Source organism: Centruroides sculpturatus, unplaced genomic scaffold (assembly GCF_000671375.1).
Source record: "Centruroides sculpturatus isolate CEXI.00-Female unplaced genomic scaffold, Cexi_2.0 scaffold119, whole genome shotgun sequence".
Taxonomy (NCBI): Eukaryota; Metazoa; Arthropoda; class Arachnida; order Scorpiones; family Buthidae; genus Centruroides; species Centruroides sculpturatus.
This window is the reverse complement of record NW_019384338.1, coordinates 799,179-818,072: the sequence shown is the minus strand read 5'-3', so window position 1 is coordinate 818,072 and position 18,894 is coordinate 799,179. Positions and strand designations below refer to the sequence as shown.

Below are 18,894 nucleotides of genomic sequence, written 5' to 3'. Positions count from 1 at the left end.
GTCTAAAATTTGGCGTACCAATGGTTTGGAGAGAACCCAAAAATCACTTTAATGACTGTTATTTCTGTCTAGTAAATATTAATGGAATCAATCGTAACAACTGTAGCAAGTGGACTTATCCTGATTTAGTCTCTGCAAGACGCCCGGTCCCTCACTCACAGGCCGTCTTGCCTTCTGCCATGTCTCCTCAACAGTTGTTATATTTTGGAAGATGAATATGTGCAATGGTCTCTGCCTCTCTGCCACTCAGTTTCCACCACTTGATGTGTGGTGGGCCGGCTCGATCTTCATCAGGCAGTTTCGGCGGGTTGATGCGAAGCATTGCGATGACGGGTCGGTGTTGTGCAGCCACTGTCTCATATGGCATGACCTTTGCGTCAATGACAGAGTGTAGGTCAAGTCGTCGGACTAAGACACAGTCGATCTGTGACATTGTGTATCCACTGTAGAAAGTGGGCCGTTGTGACAGTCGTTTCTTGAACCAGGTGTTGGTGAGGACAAGATCATGGGAATCAGCAAGGTCAAGCACGCATTCACCATCGTCATTGCATTGACCAAAGCCCCAGCCACCATGACATCGGCTTCTATCAGCAGTCTCCCCAACATGGCCATTGAAGTCATCACCAACAATGACGTAATCTGTAGTTAGCACATTACGCATCTGGTCGTCAAGCAGCTGCCAGAATGCATCCTTCTTGGACTCCAGTCGCCCAGTTTGCAGCGCATAAGCAGTAAAAGCATGGATAGTCCTGTGCGGTGTCACGATGACAATCTTCATGAGACAGTCATTGTATTGATGGACTGATTGAACTGCATTACAAATTCGTTCTGAGATGGCGATGCCTACGCCACTGTGGAGTGTGAGGGCTGCCAAAGTAGATCAGCTTGTAGCCATGTTCCTTCCGCTCTTGCTCCATGTCACATGACTTTTCCCCACTCCATCTGGTTTCCTGTAGTGCGCAAATGTCTATGTGTCGCCTCCACAGGGCCGTGCAACAAACTCGCACCTTGCATACATCATACCAACATTGAGCATCGCCACCCTCATCTGTTCAATATCTTTCCCTTCTCATATTTTGTGTTGTTGTTTTCAGGTTTTCTGGACTAGCTTGCTTGCGTCCAGACACTGTCCCTGCATCCAGAGCCCTTGCAAATTTTTTGGCTGGGCCAGGCCATACCCTGCCACGTTGACTACGGTATACGCCTTAGCATTATCTGTATCCTGGCCAAATATGGGTATCAAGTTTCATGTAATTTTTTTACCAAAATTATTACTTATCATTCTATTTTTGTATATATCCTAGATGTAACAAGTGTATCATTAAACTCAAATTTCTGGAAGCAATCAAATATTAGCTAAACACTGAAAATTGCAAAGTTTACAATAGATGGAGCTAGAAAAAATCCATTACTCGAGTTATGAATCCACTAAAAGAAGGTAAAATTATATTGATTTGGTGAAACCTGAGAAAAAATCCATTGTTCCACAATCCATTAAAACAAGATTCTACTGTACATCAATNAACGTCTTGTATTACACAGGTCAACAGTGGTTTTGGTGCCCAGGTATTTTGAACTGATTTCATATGAGTTTGATGTCCTGAATTCAAATATGGCATTAGTTTTTGCCTAGGAGCTCTAATTTTTAAGATATAGCACTTTAGCAAAATATATGTTTCAATATCTTAAGTTAAATCCATGGATCAAGTGAAAAAACTAAACACGGAATTTTTATACGGAATTTTTGAATTCAGGACATCAAATTCATATGAAATCAGCTCAAAATACCTGGGCACCAAAACCACTGTTGACCTGTGTAATAGGATGACTTAGCTGGTTTCTCATCCTATTCTATCCTGACTATTTACATTATATAAAAACATACATATATATAAATAACATTATATATATTACACATACCCCACTTAATGCTGCCCTGATATAACGTGGTCTGTTCAAAGCCTGAAAAAAGCTCAAAATTTAGGCTGATTCAAATTATCATGTCATTTCATTGATTGTTCCCAAACACAAACCAATCAGCAAAAGGTGGCAATTCATTGTAGCACTGTACTTTCCTTAAATCTATGTTTGTTTGGTGTAATTTTGGAAAAAATATAACATCATGGATGCCATAGACAATATTGACTTTGCTTGGTAAGAATAACATAAATGCATGAATTACGTGTGGAAGAAGTTAATGCTGAAAGTATCCAAGTATTCTCAACAAGAAGAGCCTTTTGCTGTATCGTTAGGTTAACCAAACTGTCAACCTAATCGATACAGCAGGACTAGGAGATGTAGATGAGCAAGATATTGAGAAGTTACTGCGCATTTCTGGTGAGAGCCTTACCAATGACAACCTTCAAGAATTGGCAGAACAAGGAATTTATGTAGAACTGTAAAACAGATTCTGAAAACAAAGAACCCAAAAAATTTCTCTACAGATTTCTTTAGTAAAAGTTTGGTAACTATAACTGAAATTGTTGTTCAAATTGTAGCAAATGATCCAGATTTTGAAAGGAGTGCAAAAGCTAAATGAGGCAATTTGGATGCAATCTTCTGCTACCAACATTTGCTTCAGGAAAGAAAAAAGTGACAAATGAAACTACATGACTTTATGGCAAAAACAAGAATTTCAGAAGAGCCAGGATCTTCATCACAAAAAATGAACTTTACATTTCTGTGTACATATGTTTGTGTTATTTGACATATATTATGCAAATTAATATAAAAATAACTTAATATTATAGTAAAATTTGCTTATTTTTGGTTGCATGTTCCCCTTTCCCTATTTACTCTATGTTAAAATTACCTCATTTAACACTGTTTCGTTTAGCACTTTGTCATCTAGGAACGTGTCCCCCACGTTAAGTGGGGCCTTACTGTATATATATGCAAACTATCATTCCTACATAAAATACCATAATTCAAATATAAGTATTTATCATTTTTATCATAGGGATTCTGGATAAAATTTTTAATTATTCATTGACTATTTTATTTAACATTAGTTCTTGACTAAGTATGATAAGAGATACAATTTTCTCTTATGTTAAAAATTTTCATTAAAAAGCATTTAACTTTTTTACATAAGAATAGTTAAATACTAAATAATTATAAGTAATATATAGTTAATTATTGCAAATTCTGAAATTGTTTTGAAAATTTTTTAAATGTTTACCCCATATTCACGTTCCAAAGCAATTGCAAAATAAAATTCTCTTCTTGGATAAAGCCTTTCAGTTATCATAACTTTTTCACAAAGCTGTCCTTTAGAACCTGTCTGTTTTGTTATTAGCATTCCACCTATCATTCTAGATGCCATTTCACTAGCTTCTTTTGGTCTACAAAAAGAAAGTGGTAGTTTATATACAGTATATCAATTTATTCTAATCACTTTGTAATTACATATGAAACTTTTAATCATTCCAAAGATACTTTAATAAAGAATTCTATTATTCTACATAAAAATTAAAATTAAATTTAGAATTAATTTATAACATATATTAAGAATAGAAAATTTTTTAAACTTAAAATATTTTTAGATTTCAAATGATAAAAACAGGATCAAAACTAACCAATTGTAGTTTTTCAATATACAGTACAATCTTACTAATCCAACACATATGGAACTGGTCAGTGTTGAATTAAAAAAATTGCCAGATTATTGGAAATTCATACATTTTATGTCACATAAAAATGTGGTATAATGAAAACAATTGAGTGCACAAACAATTTGACAGCCCTGTTAATGACTGTTAATGAATGAAATCCACTGTTAATGACACAGCAAAACACAAGTTGGACTATTGATCAAAACATCAAATAAACTGCTATTGCTGGTAATCAATATGTTAATTTAGTAGATTTCTATTAAATTTAGTAGAAATATTGGTTTAAAACAGTGGAAAGCTTCTTCCAGAACCTTCTAAATTAATTGTTAAAATATTAATTAACTTTTGCAAGAGATGGCACTTAACACCTACCTCTAGTGCCAAATTAGCAATCATTTGGCTTTAGGATTTAATGATGTTCACTATCCAAAATAAAATATCTAATAAAAATATTGGAACATAATGAAGTGTATAAATGTTATTTCAAAATTAAAAATATATAGTTTTAATTTGTTTTTAGTTCATTGTTTTTATAATCTGTAAATAAAATGATGAACAATATTTGTAGTCATTTTCCTTAAGCAGCATATTTGATTTCTTAGAATTTTTTGCTAAAAGAAAAGTCTTCTTTTGATGAATATTTTATTTTAAAGACATGGGAAAAAAGGTAAACATCAATTAGTGCAAAATATGTTGATATTAAAAAAAATTACAACATATTCAATTAAAATAAGAGTTAATTTTTAGATTTTCATCTATTTTAGAAAGATTATAAATATCTAAAATGTTAACAGAAAGATGAACTTACGAAAAAACTTTTTGAACACCACCTTTTAGTCCATTGTCAAAATGTCCCTTTCCACGCCCTCCTGCCAATACTTGTGCTTTTAAAATAAAATCTTTTCCTCCTATAATGTAATATAAAATCAAATACAACATCTATTTTAGCTTTTTAAATACAGGTAAAAATGATATTGACTTTAAAATTATCAACAAAATTAAAATTAAAATCAGATCACACATCATTTTTTACTGATATTTTAATCAAAATATAAAAATTCTTTTATATAAAAAAATTCTTAAAATTCTATAAAAATTCTTTTATATTTTGATTAAAATATTGAATGTTGTTAAGTTCAATTGTAACATGTGTCAGACATGTGTCAGGTGTGTAGATGTCAGCAAGTGTTGATGGACAGTCCACAGCTTTGTCACACGTGTCAGGTGGGTGAGGTAATATTATCCCCAAGAATGTGGGGAAGATTGTCCTGGCTAGAGAGGGAGAAATTGTGAGAGAGGGAAAATTTGTGTGCTTTCCTTTGGGTGTGGGTGTGTTGAGTGAGTGTTGTGTGTGGAGGCAGTACTGAGGGGAGTGCTGACCGCAGTACTGACCGGGAGCTAACCAGAGTGGGTAGCTGTGTGGCTGGTCAGGAACCAGTGTTGTAATTACCAATAATTGTCAGGTGCTGGAGTGTTGCTCGATTGTGGAGTGCCAGAGAGTCACTCGTAGATTTGGAGACATTAAAGTGTCATTGTATTGTTATTGTTACAAAAAAGTGTGTACTGTGTTCTTTTAGACCGTGTAAATGGGAACATTTTACACCACCATCATCACAACATCATTTTTTATACAACAAATATCATTTTGAAAAACAAATAAAATTCATTTTTTAGAGTACAATATGAATAATTTAATTTTACACTGATAATTTACATTAGCAAAATTATATAAAAAAAAATATTAATTTCACTTAATTTGAAAAATCTTTATACAAAAAATCATTTTATTATAATTTAAAAAGTGCTTTAAATCAATTATTATTATATCTTATAGACTTTCAATCTATTAACAAATATTACCTAACTTTTGTGCTATTTGTTCTGCTTCTGTTGAATTTGAAGCAACACCAAAATTTGGTACTTTAACGCCTTCATTTTTTAATAAATCCATACTAAGATATTCGTGAAGATTCAAGTTACGTTGTTGTTGATAACCATCTAATGATGATGCTGACCATTTTATCTGAAAATTGTAAAACCTTATTAATATACTAAAAAATATATATTTTAAAAATTTATTTACTTATAGAAAATAATTAAATTTTTATTTTAATAAAATATTATTACTTTCAACTATTTAAAAATTCCAAACTGGTTAAATCTAAAACTCAAATTTTTATTAGTAAAACATTAATGAAAAGTAAGTGAAATACATTTTTTAGTGTTAAACAAAATGTACATAACAATTATTTTGATAACAAATATCATATTTAATAAATTAACTTTACCATTAAATTTAAGATTGCAAAAAACATAAAATATAAAAAGTATTTTTATCAATGTAGAATTACATCAGATAAAAATGGCACCAATGTTATTTTCACTAACAAAATAAATACCCTGGGTGCAAAGATAATGCTTGATTGTCAAACATGATTCATCAGTTCATACATTTTCAATATATATGCTGGAACAGTATTCACACTTAATGTCTGATAAATAGTACAATGTTGGATATTTATCATATCATGCATTTATTATTTTATTTAGCATTCTTTAATATGGTTTCATGATCAAGTAACATAATTTTCTCAACTATCTTTATACTGTATTTTAAGTTAGAAAGGAACAAATTTTTCTTAAATTTATGTGACTTCTAAAAGTACAGTATAAGCAAATTTTATTCCTTCCTAATTTATTTGTGAAGAAGTCAAATATTTCTGAAGAAATGTAATATTGTAAAATAATTAGCTCTTAGCTAATGTAAAAACTAGCACAAATTGTTCCAAATTGTGTCAGTTTATGATATTCAGAAAAGCTGGGTCACCCTACTTCCATATTACACAATGTACTAAATATACCATCATAAAATTTTTAACAAATTCATAATAGCCAAAATAATATTTGAATAAAAAACATTTAAATTATAGTTCCTGTTGATATTAACTTCAAATCATTATAAGAACAGTAGTAATCAATGCAATTATTAGAACATGTATAACATATAGAAAGATACAGCATACACTAAACTAAAGGAAATTCCAGTAAATAAACAAATCCCTGACCAAAAAAAAGCATGCATGATAATTCAAATGTAAAATTTATAATTATTATATATTTCAATTACCATAGATTAGTGCTATGAGTATGTGCCATTTGGAAAAAATTTCAATACTTGTTGTTTTGCAACATCTAAGAAAGCAAGTATGATAAGAAAAAAAAAAAAAGACAACTGGATTTGTGTAAGAAAAAAACTTGGCATTTACAATGTGACAATGCAAGATTACACACAACCAGGCCATTACAGGATGTTTAGTATGAAATTCATTACCTCTTGTTCCTCAGCCCCTTATCCCCAGATTTGTCACAGGCAAATTCTTTCTTTTTTCATGCCTCAAGTAAGCATTAAAAGGGCAACATTATAAGACTAACAGGAAATTATGACCAAATTGTGGAATGAACTTAAGATCCATTCCACAATTGGCATTTGCAGAGCCAGAGATGTAATGCAGCAGAAGGGTCTCTATTTTTAAGATAATATTTAAATAGGCTAAAGATGTATTTTATCTATAAAATGAAAAAATACTTGTATTTTTTAAAATTAAACCTTGTTATTAATTTAAAAATTATAATAATAATACCTTGTAAAACATTTTATTTTCTAAATTTCATCATAAGTAAATATAAATATCATCTTTATACTCTGAATATAAAGCAAGTTAGTATTTTTTCATTTTCTTCATTTTGTTTAAGAAAAATGCAAATCTCCATAATATTTACAATACAAATATTTTGGATTAATACACTTATAGCCCACATCTATCTATATTATTTATACCAAAAATAATGTTTCTGATCACAAAATTATTCAAATTTCTTTTATTTAATTAACAAATAAAGAAATTGGTGCATGGTATGGTTGAATGATTTTGAATACAAGGTTTTCATGTCCCCAGAAGTGCACCATGACAATTGCTACTTTTTGTTTAAATCATATTACAAAAATCAATATATAACAAAGATATATTCAATAAAAGTTCATTAATCCTGCACCTGATAATATTGAATATCTGATAATCCAGTACACCCTCTAAAAAGTAACTGAACTCCAGAATTGTCCAATAATCCTGACATTATGTTTTTCAATCAATCATAATTACAGTATATTCATGCACTATCATTTTTAGACTGATTAAAAAGTATGTATAAACAAATCAAAAGCATACAGTAGTATGTCTGGTACAAAATGTGCAGTAATATCTATAAAATTCAGATTGCACATAGCTTATCAAATTATACAAAAATATAAAAACATGTGACAAGTTGGCATTTTGATAATTTGCACTACTCCAGTCCTGTAGGTGCCACATTGTAATAAATATAATCTATAAATATAATAAGAGTTTGTTAATTAATAAAGGAAATTAAATTTTTATACTATCTGTTATAAAACAAAATTACATTAATGTGTAAATAAAAAGTAATATTTGATTAATTCACTCACTTCAAAACTTTTATATTTTGAAAATTACACATTTTTTTTAATTGTATGAAATTTTATTAAAATATATAATTATCTTGCTATTGTTGTTTGCTTTGTATCTAGTAGAATTCATTATCATTTCAGTGATTGCTATTCTATCTAATTTTCACTAGATTTGTTAATGGTCGACACAGAAGACAATTCTTACTTCATATAATATCCTTTATTTAAATCGAAATGCATTTCAGACTTTGACTGAAGAGGAACTAAAAGTCTGAAATGCATTTCGATTTAAATAAAAGATATTATATGNGTAGGGCCTATGGCACATGCCCATACTCACACATGGCATTTTATCCCATTTTGCATAATGCTTAGGCAAATGATCCAATGCCTCCCATTTTTAAATCCATTCTAATTGCAATGGATATTTCAATACAATATAATGATTTGATATTTTTGAACATTCAAATTTTTATTTTAAATTGGTGTTCTGTCAAAGAAAGAGCAACATTCATCTGAAGCAGGACTCTGAAGGAACCCGTAAACATTAGTGAAGTAAATTTTTTCCAACACCAGACCTTAGGTTTTGGGAGAGAATGATTTAATTCTCTTTATTGAACACAAAGTCATTGTTGTTCTTCCTCAAAGACCATTATTCCAGAAAGTGCAAATTAAACACACATATTTGCCATCAGGCATCAAAAAAGAGCAAATGGTAAAACAAAAAAAATATGATCATAAACTCAATGCTTACATAATTCTTTGTGTGGCATGAAATGTAAGGGTTATTTTGTGACCCTCATCAGAAAATTGCAAGGAGCAATGTGCCAACATTAAGTTCTGTGTGAAACTAAAGAAAACTTTACTGAAACATTTAAGTTACTAAAACAAGTATATGGGGATAATTGCCTAGCCTATATACAATTTTACATTTGGTTTAATCAAATCAAAGATGGCTACAAGTCAATTGAAAATGATACAAAAAGTGGTCATCTGAAATGTCAATTACAGACAATAACACTGAAAAAGTGCATTAAATATTAGGTAAGGATCAGAATGTGACCTATAGAATATTGGCAGGTGAGTTGAAATTGTCCACATGATTTTACATGATTATTTGAACAAATGTAAGATCTGTTCTTGCTTTTTCTGAGCTCACTCACTGGGGAACTAAAACAGATGTGCATTCATCATGCTCAGGACATCACCAAAAAAAACATCTTGCATATATTTTTTTAATTACCTTTATAAATAGTCTTATTTTTTAAATTAGCTATTCTAAAACCAGATTAGCCTAAAAGTGATTTGTGCCTTTAATTATTAATGGAATATGTTTCAAACAAACAATATAAAAAAACAGAATTTAAAAGTAAATTCAAGATGTTCTAACTGTTGACACTTTTACAAGATTTTGTTATATTTTTCCGTAAAAATTTATTTAGTTTGTAATGATGTTTACTCTACATTTTATCTACAGTTCAAAAATCATTTTACTTTCATTGCTCTTTTTTTTTTTATCATTTGTTCCATCATCTATTTTGAAAACCTTTTGCAAGGCATTTTACTATGCTGTAATATTAGGAACTTTGCATTCGTTGCATTTAAAATATTTGTTATATTTTCATTAAATGACATCTTATCCCAAGTATATTTTCTCTTTTTAATTTTGTATCCTTAAAAATAATCGTAAAAACAGACAGTAATGGTATTCTTAAAATCCTTAATTGTTTAATTAAACCTTTAAGTCCAGCAATAATTAAGTTTACCTATAGTGAACATTTCTGGCCATAAATTTAATGACTTTTTCCAGCTTCAAAAGAAAAACAAAATTCTTAACAGAATGAAACAAACTGTAAAACATTAGTTCAAATTTGAGTTATGTTTGGACTTTAGAATGTTATAGAATGAATACTGTTGAAAATCTCCTAAAAGACAACTTATATATCTAATTCCTCTATTGGTTTCAGGAGACAAATAGTGTGTATTAGGGTTTCTCAAACGGGATTCCGGTTGTTCTTTTAACCTGAGAAATCCCCTAAATTTCTTAAAAATTCACTTTTTTTCTTATTTTGTGTTAAGGTTAAGGAATTTTACAAATAGAAAGCATAATTAACTCATTCACTGTCAGAATACATTTGTATTTATTAATTTTAAACTTACCTATTAGTTTTTTTTTAAATTTTTGCTAGTTATGGCTTGTCACAAATGGTCAATAATCAATATATAGCTTATTTGTGGCACGACTATGAAAATTCTTTACTTGTCAGAACCTGTAATATCTGGAATAATTGTGCTTATGCTGTCTTAATTTTTAACCATGCCCAGTAGCTTCAATAAATGTGTAACGCCAGGTTGTTCAAATTGGGCAAGGATAGAAATGAGTACAAAGTCTGCAAGTATGAAGTTTTTCTTCATAAACCTGATTATTAAAGCCAAATGAATTGCCAAATTATCGAGCTATAAGCTTGATGCCGCTATTAAAGCAGCCAAGGTAGACAAATCAAGAATACTAGAGAGCAAAAGAAGTATGTACTACAATCTTGAAAACGAACTAGAAATCTTTCAGGATACAGGTGAAAAAACAGATAACATCTGTCTTCTCTTAAATGCATTAAACACGATTCCACTTACATCAATTGAATCGGAAAGGGCATTCTTGGTAGCAGGACTTTTCATTACTAAAATAAGAAGCCGATTGAGTGATCGGCGTATTGACCATCTTTGCTTTTTAAAATCTTATAAAAGTTTGCAATATTTTGTATTATATTTTATTTAAAAAACGAAAATTACCTTCTAAATTAGAAGTTCATTTTTTTAATTTTTAACTCAATTCAAAACATTTTTTTTGTTGTTGTTGTATGCAGTTTCCAGCAAACTTTAATTAATTTTTTTCTATTTGTGAAAATTTCTACGTTATTTAAAGGTAATTTTTATTATAGGCCTATAGACCTTACACAGCATTATTAATATGATTTTGGAGGTTACAGAACTTTAAAATTACTTTAAAAAATGGAAAATAATTATATCATTTGATTTCAAGATATTTTGTATACCTTAAAAATAATTAATTCTATCCCGGGATTTCCCGGAATCCCAGGAAACAGTTCACTTTTATCCCAGAATCCCAGGATAAGCAAAAGACTGGGAAATGAGAAACCCTAGTGTGTATCAATGATGAGCTTGGCCTCCTTTATTTTCACTTCTGATTGTTGTAAAGCATCAGCAACTAGTGGTGTGAAGGGTCTAGAGCTGAGGAAGCAAGCAATGGCTCCTATATATTCCATCTCCCTATTGAATCTTCAGTCCAGAACAGATAGGTAGTATACACCCAGTAAACACATTGGGTACTGCTGTTGTTCTTTGTCATTCCTCAGGAGCAAGACAGTAGGATTTCTTTTATAGGACACCTGTTCCATAGACTTAACTATCTCTTTGTGAAGATTTTTGAAGCTTTGGTAATCATTTATAATTTTGTTTGTTTAAACAATTTTAACTCTACTTAGTGGGATTGTTATTATGAATGTTTCTTAATTAAACTTTCTGTTGTCTTCCAGGGTACCCTTGTTCTTGTGCAAGGCTCTTAATATGTTGTAAATTTTTTATCCTATCCATCACATTGGAACAATGAATGTTTGCTCTTCTAATTAAAGACCTAACCAAGGTTACTTTAAAATGTTATAGGTTATGTAAAATGCTGGGAATGAAAAGTGTGTAACGGGTTTCTAAACATATTAGTGCTAATAAAACCTTCCCTGAAGGAGAACATAATATCCAAGAGGTGCACTGAAAAGTTGCTTTCTTGTTGCAGACTTGGTTTGAGTCCATATAGGTTGTCATTCACTTCATCTAAAAACATCTGTAGGTCTTGTTACAACACCTATAGATGTTTTTAGATTAATCTGTTCCAATTGCAATGAATATTTCGATATATGATAATTTGATATTTTCAAACATTGGAATTTTTATTTTAAACTCGTGTTCTTTGATGAAACACCAATTTAAAATAAAAATTACAATGCTAAAAAATATCAATCATCATATAGTATCGAAATAGTCATTGCAATTGGAACAGATTTAAAAACAGGGAGGCATTGTATCATCTGCCTGAACATTATGCAAAATGGAATAAAATGCCACGTGTGAGTACAGGCATGCACCATAGGCCCTATAATAACTAATTATTATAAAGCCAGTTCATAAAGGGCCTGCCAAGTTTCTGACAAAGAAAGTTCCTCCTTGTAATTAATAAGAACCAGCATTATAATATTTAGTTTTTGTAGGGCCTATGGCACATGCCCATACTCACACATGGCATTTTATCCCATTTTGCATAATGCTTAGGCAAATGATCCAATGCCTCCCATTTTTAAATCCATTCTAATTGCAATGGATATTTCAATACAATATAATGATTTGATATTTTTGAACATTCAAATTTTTATTTTAAATTGGTGTTCTGTCAAAGAAAGAGCAACATTCATCTGAAGCAGGACTCTGAAGGAACCCGTAAACATTAGTGAAGTAAATTTTTTCCAACACCAGACCTTAGGTTTTGGGAGAGAATGATTTAATTCTCTTTATTGAACACAAAGTCATTGTTGTTCTTCCTCAAAGACCATTATTCCAGAAAGTGCAAATTAAACACACATATTTGCCATCAGGCATCAAAAAAGAGCAAATGGTAAAACAAAAAAAATATGATCATAAACTCAATGCTTACATAATTCTTTGTGTGGCATGAAATGTAAGGGTTATTTTGTGACCCTCATCAGAAAATTGCAAGGAGCAATGTGCCAACATTAAGTTCTGTGTGAAACTAAAGAAAACTTTACTGAAACATTTAAGTTACTAAAACAAGTATATGGGGATAATTGCCTAGCCTATATACAATTTTACATTTGGTTTAATCAAATCAAAGATGGCTACAAGTCAATTGAAAATGATACAAAAAGTGGTCATCTGAAATGTCAATTACAGACAATAACACTGAAAAAGTGCATTAAATATTAGGTAAGGATCAGAATGTGACCTATAGAATATTGGCAGGTGAGTTGAAATTGTCCACATAATTTTACATGATTATTTGAACAAATGTAAGATCTGTTCTTGCTTTTTCTGAGCTCACTCACTGGGGGACTAAAACAGATGTGCATTCATCATGCTCAGGACATCACCAAAAAAAACATCTTGCCACAACACAAATTTTCTTAAAAACATTGTCATGGGTGACGAGACTTGGTGCTAACAGTACAATCCATTGATGAAATGCTAGAGTTCTATATGGAAATCATCAGACAAGCCCAAACCAAAAACTTTGCTTCCAAAAATCGTAGATCAAAACCATGCTCATCTGCTTTTATGACTCCAAAAGTATTGTGGATAAGGAATTTGTCCCAAATGGCCAGTATATTACTGGGAAATATTATTTTGATATTTTGGAACATCTTTGGAACCAAATTTTATATGTACAGTTGGAGTATCACACTCAAGGAAGATGGACACTGCTGCACAACAACACACCCTCACACAAGAGTACTGCCATTCATCAATTTTTGGTTTAAAAAGGAATTGTAATCCTTGGTCCCATTCTCCCAATCTGACTCCCTGTGGCTATTTTTTGTTCCCAAAATTTAAAATTCCAACGAAAGGGATTCATTACAAGTGCATTCCTGAGATTGAGGCTGCTGTGACTGCAGTACTGTATTGAATCAGGTGCTAAAACAGGAGCTGAAAAAGTCTCTTGAAATGCTCATTACTTGTTCAGAATGTTGTATTGCTCAGATAGTTTATCTATACTAATATTATAAAGAGGTAATGTTTGTATGTAAGTAAGTTTGTATGCAGCAGATAATCTCCGAAACTACTCAACCGATTCCAAAAATTCTTTCACCAATATTTAGAATGGAACTTCAGGGTGGACATAGGCTGTATATTATTCCGTTAAACATTCATATAAATTAAATTAAAAGATATAATCTAGGTTAAGGCTTTTATGTCCAACAGATGATGCTACGAGTACAACGCCCTAAGTTTGCTTTTCTGTGAGGCATTATGCTTTTCTGTGAAAATGAACTAAAGCAGATCATCTTCTATCTATTTATATAAATAAAAATGTAATGTTCGTTTGTTCCTACCGATTCCTTTAAAATTTTGACACAACACTGCATTCGAATAAGCACGTGTTTTTATATAATATACATGTCGAAATTCAACCCCACTGAAGGGAGATGGTTAGGTTTAAGGCTTACTGTGAAGAACTTGGCTTCTATGATACTATTTTAGATGTGGATTTTTGCATTTTTGATTGCGTTTTAATAGGGTACGTCAAGAGAATGTACACTAAGAAGAAATTTTTCGAAAAATTCCCACCCATGGGGGAAGTGTTATAAATTTATTAATAAAAATAGATAAAAATAGTGTTAAAAATAGATACATTTTGAGCCACAACAATGCGTGGCGGGGTCTGCTAGTTTCAAATTAAAAAATTTATAAAAATATTTATTATAGTTTTTACTTTCTAGAGCAAAAGTTTGGTTTCTTTTTAGACAATCTGTTTAAATGCCATGGGTCCACACTGAACATATTATCACACCATTAAAGTACAAGTTTGTGTCAGAATCTTTTACTGATACAGTATGTTACCAGCATTCTGATTGGGACACAAGGGAACACCTTGACAATGCACTTAAAAATGCCGTAAACTATATACAGTTTTGTAATCATTCTGTGAGCAAATTCTTGAGAAATGGCTTGATAACAGGAAACTTATGGCTACAGAAAAATTTGAGAAAATAGTGTCAAACTTATTAACTTGAAACTCTAGCCAGGATTTTTTTTACTCTTTAAACTTATACTCAACAGGGATATGGATTATTGCTCCATTTAATAGAATCTATAATAAGAGAATGACAACTCCACACAGCACAGCACATCACTTATGCTATTGACTGTTTAGCTTGTCATACTAATAAACATTTGTCTACTGAAACTCCATAGAGGAATTAGAGATTTATGAGTCATCTCTCAAAAAACAAATCAGATTTATATCATCAAAACTCTCATAGAGGCCATTCATTAATTACATGTACAGTTTAAAAGGGAAGGGGTTCACAGAAAGTATATCATTATACATGATATGGAGGAAAAGGTTGAGACACTATCTGCATGGACCTTTTTTTACTGATAATAGTGGCATAAAATTTGTTCTTATAAGCCTACTTAGTAGTATTGTGAGTAAATTATCAATTACAAAATATTTGCAGAATGTAATTGAAATAACTAATTCAGTTTTATGTATTTTTATAAAAATATTTGCTTTCAGATTTTTATCAGACACTGCTTTTTAGCTGCTGTCTCAATTGTCAGTATTTCAGCTGAATTATTTGCTTTAATTTATAAAATATGAGATTTTAGACTGGAATAGATATATTCTAATGTTTAATAAAAGTGTACAAAAAGTATGAAGGCCATCCATTAATTATGCATATAGTTTTTGAGCCACTTTTGATCCCCCTCCCCTTTAATTTTATGTACAATAGTTCATGAATTCCCTAACACTAAAAAAACAACTAAAAGAGAGGGGATTTGTCAAAAGTACAACTGGAAAGAAATATTAAAAGATCAAAAATGACTTAAAACTGTACACATAATTAATGGACGATCCCATACTTATGTATGGTACACTTTTATTAAACAAACTAGAATATATCCATTCCAGTTTAAAAATTGCACATTTATAAGTTAAAGCAAACAAACAATCTGGCAGAGAAAGCAGCTAATTAAATATCTGATAATAATCTGAAAGCAAACATTTTCATAAAAATACATAAAACTAAATTAACATAGTTATTTCCATCAATGTTTTTATTCAAATAATACATTACCTTCCTCTCAATAACTAGAACAAATTACAAAACACAATCAACAAAACCTTTAAAGCATCCAGTAACGAAATTTAATGTAAAACTTGACAAACATTTTCAATCTTAAAGGAGATCTGCATCAGGTCAATGTTACATTTCAAATTGGTATGCTCAGTAATAATCAGTAATAACATGTTTGATTTACATAAGATGTTTGATTTACTAATTATTTAAAAACTAGCAGATGAGCCCGGCTAGTGGCTAAGGCAAAAAATAACAGCAGCAAAGGTTAAAATTATTAGATTATTTCATACTTCTATCCCTTCTACTATATTATATTATATTATAGTACAGTGGGTGATCGGTTAACGAACAGATCAGATAATGAACACTTTCGCGAAAGATTTTTATGTTCAGATAACGAATACCCTACAGAACAAACACAAAAAGAAGTGATATAAAATAACGAATACCGATTGGTCTTCCGTTGTCTTCGGGCAACAATTCGAAACATTTCAGAGTGTGGGAGATGTTGACATCAACGCTCAAGCTGATATATACTGATTAGATAGTATTCCTCCGAACTTTGAAACTCTCCCTTGTAATTCCAGTCTTTTATTTTTCTGACAAAACAATTCTTTTTATGTATTCGCGAGACTGTTGGGTAGGCACTCATTAAGTTTTGAGTCTGTCTTTCTTTTCAAAAGGTGAGAGTATAATAACAAAGGTAGAGAGTGGGCAGAAAATGCCTAATGTTGCTGGGCAGTATGGTGTGAACTGGTCTATAGTAGGCCATAGTTCAATCTTAGTTAAGAAAAATATTGTATAATCAAAAAGACTCAAGCAGCTAAAGGAGTAACAAAAATCACATCTCAGAAATAAAGAACATCAAAGAGTTCATAATGGAACCTGAAACTGATCTGATGACAAAAGAACGGCAATAACTCTTGAATGAACACCAAGAAACATGGCGAGATATGTTTTCTTCTGAAAAAGAGGATTAATGCTGATATCTATTATTAAAGATCCTTTGAAGAAGTGGGAGGATGTCAGAACAACGGTCTTAGAATGACATCCAAACCAGGTTGAGGCTTGGGGATTTCTACAATTGCAATGCTATTAATTACTTACAAAAAATCCCAAAGAAGAGAGAAAAGCAATCGACATTAGACAGATTCTTTAACCCTTTCAAACGGAAAAAACATAACTAATAAAAACGCAAGACTGTGTATGTATGCATTTTTATTATTACACTAGCTGCAAGGACCTGCTTCGCTGGGTTTTTATTTGTTTGTACATTTGTATCTAATATAGTTGTTTTTTATATATATAAAAGACTGTTTTTCTAAGTAATCTAGAATCTAGCTGCAAGGACCCGCTTCGCTGGGTTTTTATTTGTGGGCAAAAAGTAACGATAGTGAAGATTAAGATAATTACATTATAGCCAATCTTACCCGTTTTCACAGAATGCAAGAATTAGGTCCCCCGTTTCCAGACTAATTAGAGAATTTTTACGTCCAGTCAAACGAACTACTGTATTTTCAATTTGATCAAGTTTCTGGAACGTTTACAATCGTTCTATAATCGAACCAATATTCGAATTTTATGTTCGAATTAAATTCGAATAAATTCGAACATAAAATTCGAAATAGAAAACCACTTTCAACCCCATGTCTCCGCACTCTTATAGCTATCGAGACGCAACCACCATAGTGCACGAATGGAGACTTGGGGCTACTACCATATACAAACACCACTCATGTGCGATGTGTAGTTTTTGGCTGAAAAGTGAAATATAGGGACACACACGTCCATTTACATATATATATATATATATATATAAATAAACGTAGTAAAAAAGTATATATTTTTTATTTCTGGGGATCTCCAGAACAAATTAATTAAATTCCCATTAAAACCTATGGTAAATCAATAATCGGTTAACAAACAATTCGGATAGCAAAGAAAGTCTTGGAACAGATTATGTTCGTTAACCATCACCCATTGTATTTGATTTATATTTACAAAGGTTATCTTATGAAAGAGTTTATCACACCAGATGACCAATCTAACACATTTAAAAAATTTTTTAAATGTGTTAGATTGGTCATTCAGAGTGATAAACTCTTACATAAGATAACCTTTGTAGTTATATAGCCAATCTTACCCATTTTCATCAGGTGCAAAAATTAGGTCCCCACAACAAACATGAGACTATATAATCTATGATTCACAACCTGCATGTATTTACAAACAAATTAATGCAATACAATTACTTTTCAACAAAATGACAAATTTTAAATGTAATGTTTTGAGTAATTTATAGAAAGCGAATGAAGAAACCATACAAGAATTACAAATGGGTTTAATAAGTACTTCTTTATGATTTTATATATAAAGCTTTTGCAGGCAAACAAGGTCACTTCATAAGGAAGTTTACTTTTCATTAAGATTTTGACTGTTTCTGATAAATTTTTAAACTTTTCTGTTTCTTATCATCAGAATTACCAATTTACGCAATTAAAAGATAAATGTAATGTAAACTATATCATATTTTACTTTCAATTCTGAATGAATTAAATAATAACACAGTAAATACACACATACCTTTGATTTGAATCCAGTATGACTTCCAAAATCAAGAATTCTTCTCAGTAGACGAGACATATTGAATAGTTTCTATGTTCTAATCGAGCTATTAGGAGACGTCGTCCAGTATGAATCTTAAAAACACGCTTCCAAACTAAAAAATAAACACCACAACAGAAAGTAAAAACTATAGGGTCAGAGGGACATCAAACATCAACCTTGAGAATTTATACATTATACAAACGCTAGATGGCGCCATATTTATAATAAAAACTTTAAAAAATAAAACCGTAAAATATTTTCCCGGTGAAAAAATATAATCAAATTATTATTATTTATTAAT

The 18,894-nt window shown here is 30.8% G+C and overlaps 1 protein-coding gene across 1 annotated transcript in view; it reads right to left on the bottom strand.

The window, feature by feature from the left end:
- Positions 1-18,799, bottom strand: part of LOC111632774 (succinate--CoA ligase [ADP-forming] subunit beta, mitochondrial-like) — a 41,599-nt gene extending 22,800 nt beyond the window's left edge. Inside the window, exons 1-4 of the mRNA XM_023377297.1 lie at positions 18,570-18,799; positions 5,475-5,637; positions 4,423-4,522; positions 3,182-3,344 (exon numbers count right to left, since the gene is read on the bottom strand). Of these exons, the coding sequence (XP_023233065.1) occupies positions 3,182-3,344; positions 4,423-4,522; positions 5,475-5,637; positions 18,570-18,629 (486 nt within the window). The 5' untranslated portion in view covers positions 18,630-18,799. The remainder of the gene's footprint in view (positions 1-3,181; positions 3,345-4,422; positions 4,523-5,474; positions 5,638-18,569) is intronic.
- Between the last annotated feature and the right edge of the window lie 95 nt (positions 18,800-18,894).